Genomic DNA, 11937 nt, shown 5'->3' with positions numbered 1-11937 from the left:
ATATATATTCATGAAAACCACCTTGCCCTTCATGTAAGGAATGCAAACATCTACAGATTTTTTGCATCTGCCGAGGACCTGGAAACCCATCCATTCCTCAGTTATTGTTGAGGGTCAGGTTGCTAAGCCAGGGGCCCTGTTCTTTTCAGTAAGCATTCTGTAATGGGAACTGTGCGTTTCTCTCTTTGTTCCTAAAAGGCACTTGTTGAAAGTGGCTAATTAAAAAAAGGAAAGGAAAGAAACAAATGGTGGTTTAGATGGTGCACACCTTTAATCTCAGCACTCAGGAGGCAGAAGAAACCATATCTCTGTGAGTTTGAGGTCAGTTTGGTCTACACAGTGAGTTCTAGGACAGCCATGGCTATGTAGAGAGACCTTGTCTGAAAAAAAAAAAAAGAAATAAAAGAAAGAGGTTAATAATACTGTCTGTAAACCCCCAGAGATGATGAGTTCTAAGGGTTCGACATTTATGAAGTGGTGTGCCTATTAGTTTATAACGGAGAAAGACAGGCCATTTGCTTTTTGGGATTGAATTCTGGCAGCCATGAGCTCATAAAGCTATAAGAAATCGTTGGCTGTACTTAATGGGTCATTTGTTGTGTTAAAATAAGTAATACTAAATATTTATTAGCCAAGTGGAAAGATTTATCACTGTAAATTGCTGTGACTCATCTTTCCGCTTGCTAATTCTGGTTATTTAGATTATTTTTGTTTAAAAATGAAGTCCTGTTGTAAGTCATTCAGTGTTTCCTGTCTGTGACTTGCTATGTATAATACCAGTCTTTAATGTCGATATACATTTTAGAAGTAGGTTATCATTTTCTACCAAAACTCCTAAGGTTTCCTATGGAAGTATGTTTTAATCTACACATCCACTGGGGGCGGGGGGGGGATTGAAAACTTAGCAACATTGAGCCTGCAAGTCTGGTATTTTTCTGTATTTATTTAGGTCTCATTTAATTTGTTTGGACACTTGTTTTGGAGCATTCAAGGGACAGTTCTTATACAACCTTGTTAATATTTTTCCCAAGTATTTTTTTTTTTAATACTTTTGATGTCATTTATGGTATTTGTAAGTTTTTTTTTGCTGTAATTATTGCTAAATATACAAATGGATTCTGTGTATTGACCTGTTTTCCTATGGCACCACTAAACTCACTTATCCTGGTATTTTATTTTTATATTTCTAAGAGTTTTCTAGAAGGACCATCATATCATTTGCAAATAAAGGCAATGTTTATGTTTTTCTTTCTAACCTCCCGTGACTCTCTTTTCTCTCTTGCCTCATTGTATGTGGGTCATTACTACAGGGCAGCCAGTCCCAGCTTTGTGCTTTGTATAGCCATGCAATAATTAGGAAGGGCCAGCCTCAGCCCCACAGTTTTTCATCTTTGTAACTTCCAGGCTAAGGGAGCAAGGCAGGATGGGGAGTGGGGAGTCGGGAGTGGGGTCATGCTCCTTAGGGTGTGCTGGACTTGCTTTCTGATAGGTCTCTCTATTTCGGTCGAGTGCCCATCTGGGTTGCAGTTGGGGCTAGATCACGTACTGACCCAACCTCTGGCCTCTCCTGCAAAGCTGTGGGGGGTAACTTTGTGAGCCATGAACGGGTGCAGGTTGTGATCAGAAAAATGAGCTTGTTCTCACAGGCTCTACCCATCAGCCAGTACAGGAGTGGCTATTGGTGATGCTGTTGGACGCTCCAGAACCACTTGAGTTTGCATAGGTTGTACCTCTGCCTCCTTCCTATCCCTGTTGTTTCATTGATGTCCGAAGTGCTCACATCTGCCCAGAGTCTCCTCCATCTGCCCTCCTCTTCTTAACCGTACTCTGTGGCTTCATCAGGCGCTCTCTGGGATGGACTCTACATTCTCATCCTGTAAAGCAAGCCCTGAGTTCTGTGCTCTTATCCTCACATTCTTTTCTGACCAGGGATTAAGTGTAGAGGAGTAGAGTCCAGTGACGTGGCTGAGGCCACACAATAGTGGGTGCAGTGCCCAGAGCCATCAGTGACCATCCGAGGTCAGAGCTAGTGTTGGTGTTCTTCCCTTGAGGAGGGTACTGGATGCAGCAGCCTCCATCTCACTGCATTTCCTGGGTTTGGCAGAGCCAGCCTGGCTTTACCTATGGAGTGTGTGTCTCTGTCTGGGTTGACCATTCTATAAGGAGGTCAGAAGGAGGGCCATCAGGGTGTCTGTAGACACAAGTAGACTGTAACAGTCACTCCCTCCAGTAAATGAAACAGGGATGGGCCCCCAACCATGCTGCCTTTACATCTAAAGATGCTCTGAAACTACAGGTGCAGAAATCACACATCTCTTCTCTTTGGGCTGATATTTTGTCCATCTTTGAGCAATTAGTGGGCATTTCTGTGCTTAGTTGTTTGTGTTTAGTTTCTCTGTGGATGTCTACTAGGTGACAGCAATGGAAGTCATCAGCTAGCTTGTCACTGTTCTCTTCCCTGCCCCAACTAGCCAGTGGGAGAGCCCTGTACCCATCCCCAGAGCCACATACTCATTGTTTTGATACCTCCTGTCATGCTGATAGTTCCAGTCGGGAATCAAACCTTAAACAGACCACACACACAACTCATCCTGGAGACAAAGGCCCCATCTTGCTGGTGAGGAAATGGAGACTAACCTGTGAACTGAGGATGGGCCTCAGGACTTCATGTGCTTAGGCCAGATCCTTCTTGTAGCTTTCCTGGACAGACATTGGAGCCACTCTCCCTACTATGTCTCAGAAAGGTACCTGCTTCTCATTTGAGCCTGAAAATCCCATATTTATGTTCACCCCGGTGTGGGCAGATCATCTTAAGCCTAATTCAGCACATCAGAAAGAAGAAGTAAGTTAGTTAATCTTCAAGGCAGGAGTCTCGCAGCTGGTGGTTTCGGAATACCACGTGCCCTCTGGTTGCTGGCCAGCTGGAGTTAAACCTCCACTTGGTCCTTGTCCCAGGAAGCCCAGATACACTTGTTTACAGCTGTCTCTCAGTGATGTTTGCCAGACTCTGTTCAGGAGGAACGTTTCCACTCCCATAGTTCGTTCCATCTTTTATTTGGGTGTTCAAGGGGACACGCCTATTAATCACAACTACCTAGGAACCTGGGAGAACTGTGGTGGTTTAAATGAAGCCCCCCACCCCCACCCCGTATGCTCCGGTATTTAGTACTTGGTTCCCAGTTGCTGGCCCTGCTTGGAAAGGCTTAGGTCGTATAGGCTTGCTGGAGGAAGTATGTCACTGGGGGTAGGCTTTGAGATGAAAAGCTTCTCACCACTCTCGGTTTGCTCTCTCTGGTTTGTGCTTGTGGTTAAGGATGTGAGCTCTCAGTTTCCTGTTTCTGTCTCCACCACCATAAAGGACTCTTATCTCCCTGGAGTGTAAACCCAAATACACATTTCCGTCTATAAGTTGCCTTGGTCATGGCGTCTTTTCACAGAGACAGAAGGTAACTGATGCAGGAGCAGCTCTGTGTGATGCCAATGCAGAAGTGGAAACGTTGTGCATTGGATGAAACCACAGAGTTGGGGACAGATGCCAGATTTTCCTGTTATTTAAGTTTATTATTAAGACCATTTAGTATCCATGGAGCAATCCTGGCCTCAGTTTCCTCAAATATAATATGATAACAATGCTTATTTTCAAAGTCTGCCACAAAGTAGAAAATTAAAAGGTTTTGGAAGTGGACATATTAAGGTGTTTCTGCCATGAATTTGTCAAGTTAGTTTGTCTCCCAAAAGTTGCAGTTCTTTTCCTGAACTTGAGAACATCATCACACCGTGGGAAGAGAGATCAGATTTCATGGCTCTATCAATCGGCTTAAGCTGAGGAACTGGGCAGATGGAGGCCCCCTTCCTTCCAGCATAAGAAGCTGGTCCCTCCCTGCATGTTCCTGTGCCCAGTTGTGTCCAGTTGGAGTACTGCAGACCCTGATGGAACAGGAATAATCCACAGATGCCCTGGAACTTTTGGGGGAGCCTGGGAACATGCAGCTGTGATGGGTCACAAGAGGATTGGAAAGGTCCCAGTTCTTACTCAGAGCCCAGAGCCCAGGGAGTGATTGTTTCCCTTTCACAGAGAGGCTCGTGCATGCGAGTTGTGTGTGTGTATATGTGTGCATATGTTTGTTATATATGATTACATGTGTATATGTGTACTCATATGTATAGAACATACATGAGCATATGAACACATATACACATGGAACGAACTATGGGAGTATGTATGTGTATGTTTGTGTGCTTGAGTGTGTATGCATGTATGTAAGTGTGTGTTGATGCTTTAATGTGTTTTGGCTCCCTCTATCCCATATCTTGCTCCAGGCTTCAGCTCAGACTCAGTAGCACTAAACTGTCTCATCTCTGCCTTTGTCCTCAGGGCAGGAAGATCCCAACAGTTTGCGTCATAAGTACAACTTTATTGCGGATGTGGTGGAGAAGATCGCCCCTGCTGTGGTTCACATTGAACTATATCGCAAGTAAAGAGGCCTTCCTTTTCCCTCACTAATAAATAGCACCAGAGCTACTTTTGAAGCACATTAAAGTGTCAGGAATGTCACTGGGCAGATTCCTGAGTTACGATCGAGTTCTCTGCCTTAGGGAAAGTTCCCTATTTAGACCTATAATCTTGGCCCTTCAAGCGTTTTAATAACTTCTAGCTCTGAAGTGATTCCCAGGGAATATTTCCTAAGTGGAATATTTTTAATGCATTCCAAAAAGTAGCACAGTGTTATTTTTAAGACGTTAAATCCTCGGTCGATGTGTGTGAGTTGCTCTTGAAGAGTCCTTTACTTGTGTATGCAAATGAACTCAAGCTCACTGATGTCTGTTTCAGGCTTCCTTTCTCGAAAAGGGAGGTGCCAGTGGCGAGTGGGTCAGGATTCATCGTGTCGGAGGATGGACTGATTGTGACAAATGCTCACGTGGTGACCAACAAAAACCGGGTCAAGGTTGAGCTGAAGAATGGAGCTACCTATGAAGCCAAAATCAAGGACGTGGATGAAAAGGCAGACATTGCGCTGATCAAGATTGACCACCAGGTAAGATGAATCTGAGGCCCAAGTGCCGCCTGGGTTGGCAGTGCCCAGCTCTCAGAAGGTGAGGTGGAGATGGTGAGGATATCAGAGCTCCCTGGTACCCAGGGAACATTCAGCAACAACACAGAAGCTGCAGGGCCAGACAGGTCTCATCAAAGAGGGACTTGAGCAGGGGAGGAGGGGGGGGATGGAAGTCCTTGGAAGAAGCTGGCTCTCAGATCAGAGGTTCTTAAAGTAGCATTTTATCTTTATAAAGTAACAGGCTATGAGGAGTCAATGAGTAGTGGGTAAGAATGGAAACTCCTATCCTTCATGATGAAGCATCTATTACAAAGTTATGTTTGTCTCCACTGAGGTGACCTGGATTCTCTGTGGCTACAGAATGGGCTTTAAAAAGATTTTTGAGAAAGTATTTTTAGTTGTGTGTTGTGTTTGTAAGTGGGTATATACACAGAGATGTTGGATACCCTTGGCTGGGGTTACAGGGTTATAAGCCACTGGACACTGGGTCTCTGCAAAAGTAGTATGCTCTCTTAACCTCTGAGTCATCTCTGAGCTCCTTGTTAAGAGTTTGTTGGTTGGTTTGTTTTATGTATATGAGTACACTGTCACTGTCTTGAGACACACCAGAAGAGGACATTGGGTCCCATTACAGGTGGTTGCTGGGAATTGAACTCAGGACCTCTGGGAGAGCAGCTGGTGCTCTTAATCGCTGAGCTATCTCTCCAGCTTGTTAAGCTTTTTATACTCAAGGTTTTGGGAGCCTTAAGACAAAATTAACACCTCTCCCTTATATGATGACATGGCCATAGTCCTCTTAAAAGGGCTGCAATGCACTATCTACCCAAATTAAAGCCTTCACTCAGAAGCAGGGCCAGTGACTAAGACACTGTGAGAGTGAACTCAGTTTGAAAAATGCTTATATGGAATTGCTTTGCGGGTTATTGGAGTAGCTACTTCTAGTCCTACCTGAATTTTATTTTATTTTTGGATACTTTAAGACAAGATCTCAAGTTCTAGCTGTCTTAGAACTCTTAGAACTTACTTTGTAGACCAGGCTAGCCTTGACCTCACAGAGATCTTCCTGGCTTTGCCTCCCAAGTGCTACCACACCCAACAACGATTTTTTTATTAAAGGAAAAGAAAGAAAATGTTTTCAATTTAATATTCTGTTTACAGTCACTTTTGCTCAGCAAAGTATTTTTATTTTCTATTTTATTGTTTTAGGTCTCATATAGCACAGGTTGCCTTCAAACACATTGATAATCTGTGGGTGGCTTTGAACTTTTGACTCCCCTGCCTCTACTATATGAGGATTATGGATATGTGGGACCAAGCCAGGTTTACGCAGTATTGTGGATCAAACCAGGGCTCTGTGAGAGCTAGCTAAGCACTCGGCCACATCTCCCACACTTGTTTAGCAAGGCCTTCATGCCTGAAGCTAAATACAGTTCTTACTGGATCACCCGCAAAAATTCCCAGTCTACCTCATATGGATCACATGGTGATGTGATGTCTGTTTACACTTCTGGTGAGATTGGAGTTTCTGTTTTCTTCCTGTCCTTTGAAATTCCTTCAGATAGAAGGTAGAAGGGTCAGTGGGAATTTGGTGGTTGGTGCAGAAACAGACATGGGTGGGGCTGGTAATGAAGTGTAGCATTTTCTTATGAAGAGTTTGCTTGCTTCTCATCTGACTGTGAGCTATGAAGGTGTGAAGTCCTACTGTGTGTTCCAGCTATTGGATGGGGAAAGGTTAGGGTACTGTTGGGGCAGTAGGATTCTGGGTCCTTTTATCCCTTTTAAAATAGCATCAGGCAGCCTCCTCCCCGGCTTGTTCCCTTACCTTCTCAGAGGCTGGGGTGGTGAGCGCTGGGGCTGAAGGTGGTAGACACAGGCTCTGTGCCCATGCCATGACTGACTTTAGTGAGGTCACAGTTGTGTGTTATTTCTGCTAAGTTACTGTGAAATTTCTATCAACAGCTCATCTTTCTAAATGTGTTTATTGGTACCAAGACAGTTGGTCCAGGCTCTGACTTCACATCTAACCGTTCTCTAGTATACAGAGTAACCTTGTTATTCCCATTTTATGAAAGAAGACAGAATGCTCAGAGACCACTCCTTCATCTTATCACCCCTTAGCCTCCTCGGAGCCAGGCTGCAGATTCCAGGTATCCAACTCCATAGCCATTAGCACAGGGACAGACGCTGGCCTTTACATGGGATGGAATAATAGCATGACCTTAAATAGCCCATGGAAAGGTTGGCATGTCCCCATTTAGGAATGCTGCTAGCAAGGTGTCTAGAATTCAGTGGTAGCACCGGAAGGAGGTTGGCCAGAATAGCACAGCCAGTGACCACACGTAGGACCTTAAGACTCAGTTCCTGGAAGGCAGCCAGCACTGGGGCCTCCTGGCCATCTGCAGGCAGGGCTCTGGCCTGTGCAGTTCGTGAGCTGTCTCCTCAAGTAATTTCATGTTTGGAATGCGTGGGTGCATACCACGTGATTGCTTCCAGTCCAGGGATATTCTTTTCTGATTCTGAGCCATTGTGGAGACAGGAGGAGCCTTGTGTCACCTCTGGCATATCCAGGCAAAATGTGAAGGCTCTGAACAGAGGAGCTATGTGAAGGGCCCCAGGCAATCCCCATGAGCCTAGCTCTTTAACCAGAAGCCTGCTATTTGACATGTGCTTCACAAACCCCCCACCATGTTTGGAAATGTAAAATTGAACCGATGTGGCTTTTGAAGATGGAATTGGAAATGAAAGGCTATTACATTGGAGACACCCACATCAAAGCCTGATTTCTGCCAACTAACCTGCCCCCCCTTGCCTATCCCCACTCCTCTTTTCTGTTTGTCCCTGTTCTGATGAGAGTTATTTGTAGGGAAAGTCTGGCTTGTAACAATGCTTGATTTGGAAGGAAGAGGCTGGCCACCTAGGTGAATTGTGTTCTAGCAGAATTTACCCCGTAGTGTGATGTGATCAAGGTGTGTGGTGGGCAGTGATGGGTTAGGCGCTTGCTTGGTGTTGTGTCATTTTAGGGGCATTGACAAAGGAACAGGTCAGGGAAGACAAACTAGGATTGTGGGTGTGGTGGTGCATACCTACAGTCCTAACGTTTGAGAGAGGCAGGATGTGAAGGCAGGAAGATCAGGAGCTTAAGCCCAGTGACTAATTCAGGGGCTGGTCATTTAGGCCCAGTTTCCTCTTAGCATGAATTTGCAGTGTGAGTCTGTGACTCACACTGAAACTGTCCTTTTTCGTGAAATGGAAGGTGCAATGGACAGCTTGTTCTCTTGATTTTTATCCTCCCCTCTTTTTTTTTTTTTTCTGAGAGCACCAGCCATCTTTTCTTTGGGCAGATCCACCATTGGACAGCTTTGGATGGGTGGGTGGGGGTTTCTATACCACAGTGCCTCAACCCGCATGGCCCAAGTTTGGTGAGCGCAAGCTGCCCCTTAAAATTGAAAACCGCTGATGGACGCTGCTTATGGAAAGGACTCACAGTGTAAGGCCTCTGTAGTCATGGCCACAGAGCGGGCCCTTCCCAAGTGCCTTCACTTCCTCCCTCTCACAGAGGTGCCGCACATCTCTAAGGGCTTGAAGCTGCTTGGCTTGCAGTTGCCAGAGAGCTTTCTGGGCTTGTGACCAAACGCCTCTCTTTTGTTTCTCTCTGCTGAGCCGACACATGTGCACTCATTCTGCCTGCTGGATTTTGAGACCCTGAAGAGCTCAGTGGGAAAGGCTCACATGGGGTAGCCATTTGTGGTCCGGATTCCTGTTCTGCCCCCTGGAGGAGAGAGGATGACCCCTCCGGGTCTTCCCTTTAGTCTCATGGGATTCTCCTGTCTTAGAGCTGAAACTAAGGGTCCTCAGTGGAATCAGTGTTGGTCTGGAGGTGGGGGGTGGGGCTTACACATGTAAATATTTTAATGGAAAGCAGCTTTGAGGGCAAACTAGTTCAGCTTGGGATACAAACTACTTCCAAATGTGTTTAACACGAGCCACTGGCCATGTTTACAGAATATTTTTAACTTTAATCCAAAGACAGTTTTTATCTCCCCCCCCCCCCAGCAGTTTAAGAGGAGGACAGAGCTGGAAGTGATGGAGGAAATGTTAAATGTCAACCTATCAGGTGTCTTGAGTCTGGAACAGGGGCATGGGCAGAAATATGGGGAAGTGTTAAGAAAGTACAGGGGAAATTTGGTCACACAGCTGTTTTTCCAGCTGTTGACTGATTCCTCCAGATGCTGCCCCACCTATGCTATGGAAACCCTCTCTTTCAGAGCAGCCATTCTCAACCTATGGGTTTGCAACCCCCCTTGGGGGTTTGCATAGCAGATATTTATATTAGGATTCATAACAGTAGCAAAATTACAGGTATGAAGTAGCAATGAAATGACTTTATGGTTGGGAGTCACCATGACATGAGGACATCTATTAAAGGGTTGTAGCATTAGGAAGGTTGAGAGCCACTATTTCAGTGTCCTGACACCTCCTTCCTTCACCCGGCTTGATCTGGAGCCCTTTCCTCCTCCTCCTCCTCCTCCTCCTCCTCCTCCTCCTCCTCCTCCTCACCGTCTCTGCACAGCTCCCTGAGGCTTAGAGCGGTCTTTCTTCCTGGCCTTCCCTTGTTCTTCAGGGATGCAGTCACATCCTGCTTTAGACCCCAGGGACATCTCTTTGCCTGACTCACTGCATAAAGTAGTTTCCCACATCTGAGTCCTCCTTAACCTCCCCCGACTCCCCATCACAAGAGGGACAAGACTCAAGACTCCATGCATTCTATATTTGCCCTCCTTCCTCATTTAAATAGGAATTTGTTGCTGTTTAATTTTTCATTATTTTTGATGTATGTGTGTGGTTTTTGTGCATGTGTGTTTTAATATGCTGTTCAGAGTAGCCTCAAACTGTTGGGCTCAAGTAATCGTCCTATTTCAGCTCCCTAAATACCTAGGATTTCAGGCACGTGACCTTGAACCTAGCTTCTCTTGATTTTGATTTATCTATCTCTGTCCCTGTGTCTGTCTATTGTCTGTCTCTCTGTTTAGGTGACAGCTGCTTTCCACCTTATTCTTTGAGACACGGTCACTTGCCAAAGCTGTAGGTTATTGTTGTGGTTAGAGTGGCTGGTCAGCAAGCTCCAAGGCTCCCTTTAGCTCTGCCTCCCCAGTGCTGGGATCACAGGTGTGCCTGGCTTCTTTGTGGGTTCAGAGAATCAAACTTAGGTTCTCAAGCTTGTGCAGGAAGCACTTCACTGACTGAGGCATCTCCTCAGCTCCTCATCTGTGTCCAGACTCTACATCATCTGCTATATAGGACACATGATATAAAGGACACATTTCTTTTGGCCTTCAGATCAGGTCATGGGTACTGGACAGCTATGTAGCCAGTTTTAGGTCAAGTTGACATAAAAGCTAGAATTATCTGGAAGGAGGGAATCTTAATTGAGAAAATACCTCCATAAGATCCAGCTGTAAGGCATTTTCTTAATTAGTTGTTGATGGAGGAGGGCCCAGCCCATTGTGGGTGGCGCCATCCCCAAGCTGATGAGCCTGGGTTCTATAAGCAGGCTGAGCAAGCCATGAGGAATAAGCCAGTAAGTAGCATCCCTCTATGGGCCTCTGCATCAGCTCCTGCCTCCAGGTTCCTCCCCTGAGTGAGTTTCTGTCCTGACTTCTTTCGATGATGAACAGTGATAGGGAAGTGTAAACCAAATAAACCTTTTCCTCCCCAACTTGCTTTTGGTCATGGTGTAGACCACAACCAATCAAAACCCTGATGAAGACAACAGCATCTGCTCAGAATCTGCTCAGAGATTAGCCAGGCCCACAGCTCCCCAATGTGATGGATTGAGAGAGAGAGAGAGGGAGAGAGAGAGGGAGAGAGAGAGAGAGAGAGAGAGAGAGAGAGAGAGAGAGAGAGAGAGAGAGAGAGATATCATGGCTAGTACCTCACTCCTCTGGACCAACTTCAGATGAAGAGGACTGTGCAGCAGGCAGGCTGCACATTCTTGTCTCCCACTGCTGGCTTTGGCCAGACACAGCCTGAGCCAGGGCTACACTGAGCTTGTGGTCTTGGTACCTCGGAGTGCTGAGGAAGCAAGGAGACTTCCTGTGGGTTCTTTTCCCTGACGCCAACCACCAGGTAAATATTTGGACACAACCTTTATCCAGGCTTTCGGTGGTTTTCTTTTCCCCCTCAGGCCTACCATTGTAGGTAGGTGCCTGGCCACCTTTGGCCCACCAGTCCCACAGACCTGTTTGAAGTGGCTGAGGCATAGCCTCTGGGTACCGTTGTTTTTGCTCACAGAGGGTCCTCTTACTGCTGAGCCTGCTGAGAGGGCCTGAAGTCTGATGCTTCACCATGGAGTTCAGAGCAGGGTCACTTGGATGGGGTGGGGGGTGGGGTGGGGGACTGGGGCTTTTGTATCTAAACCTCCCATAATTTGGCCCTGTATGTGGAGAGTCAGCCTCTGGTGGCCGGCCGCTGGGGATGACTCACTCGGGTTCTCCTCAGGCCACTTGACTGTCAGAGGATGCTGACTAAGCCCCTGGGCTCTTCCAAAAGCAAATCAGATAACCAAAGCCTGTGCATCCTCTGGCTGTTGTCCTCTTCCCATAAAGCAGGCTGGAGCCTGGAGTAGGCACTCACTGCCCCAAACCTTCCTATCTGACTTTTGTGAATGTTCACTGGCTTTTGTGTCTGTCCATTTTGGATGCTTTTCTGTGCTTCCTCTTGCTGTGCTTTTTGTGGTCTTCTCTCTCAGAACTAGGAGGGCTTCTGCTGCAGTTGTCAGAGATGCCACAGGTTCTGTTGATGTGCAAAGCTCCTATTACTGGATTGATTTTTACCTTTTTTTTGTAGGGAAGTGAGCATCAATATTTCATGAAGGAAAAAGTGC

At 46.1% G+C, this 11937-nt stretch overlaps 1 protein-coding gene across 1 annotated transcript in view; it reads left to right on the top strand.

Moving 5' to 3' along the window:
* The window catches only part of Htra1 (HtrA serine peptidase 1), a 48991-nt gene that overhangs the window by 19905 nt on the left and 17149 nt on the right, over positions 1 to 11937 (top strand). The window contains exons 2-3 of the mRNA XM_028769415.1: positions 4376 to 4475; positions 4832 to 5036. Of these exons, the coding sequence (XP_028625248.1) occupies positions 4376 to 4475; positions 4832 to 5036 (305 nt within the window). The remainder of the gene's footprint in view (positions 1 to 4375; positions 4476 to 4831; positions 5037 to 11937) is intronic.

The sequence above is a fragment of the Grammomys surdaster genome, unplaced genomic scaffold (genome assembly GCF_004785775.1).
Source record: "Grammomys surdaster isolate TR1022 unplaced genomic scaffold, NIH_TR_1.0 192, whole genome shotgun sequence".
Classification (NCBI taxonomy): domain Eukaryota; kingdom Metazoa; phylum Chordata; class Mammalia; order Rodentia; family Muridae; genus Grammomys; species Grammomys surdaster.
Note: the sequence above shows the minus strand (reverse complement) of the source record. Positions and strands in the feature narration are given on the sequence as shown.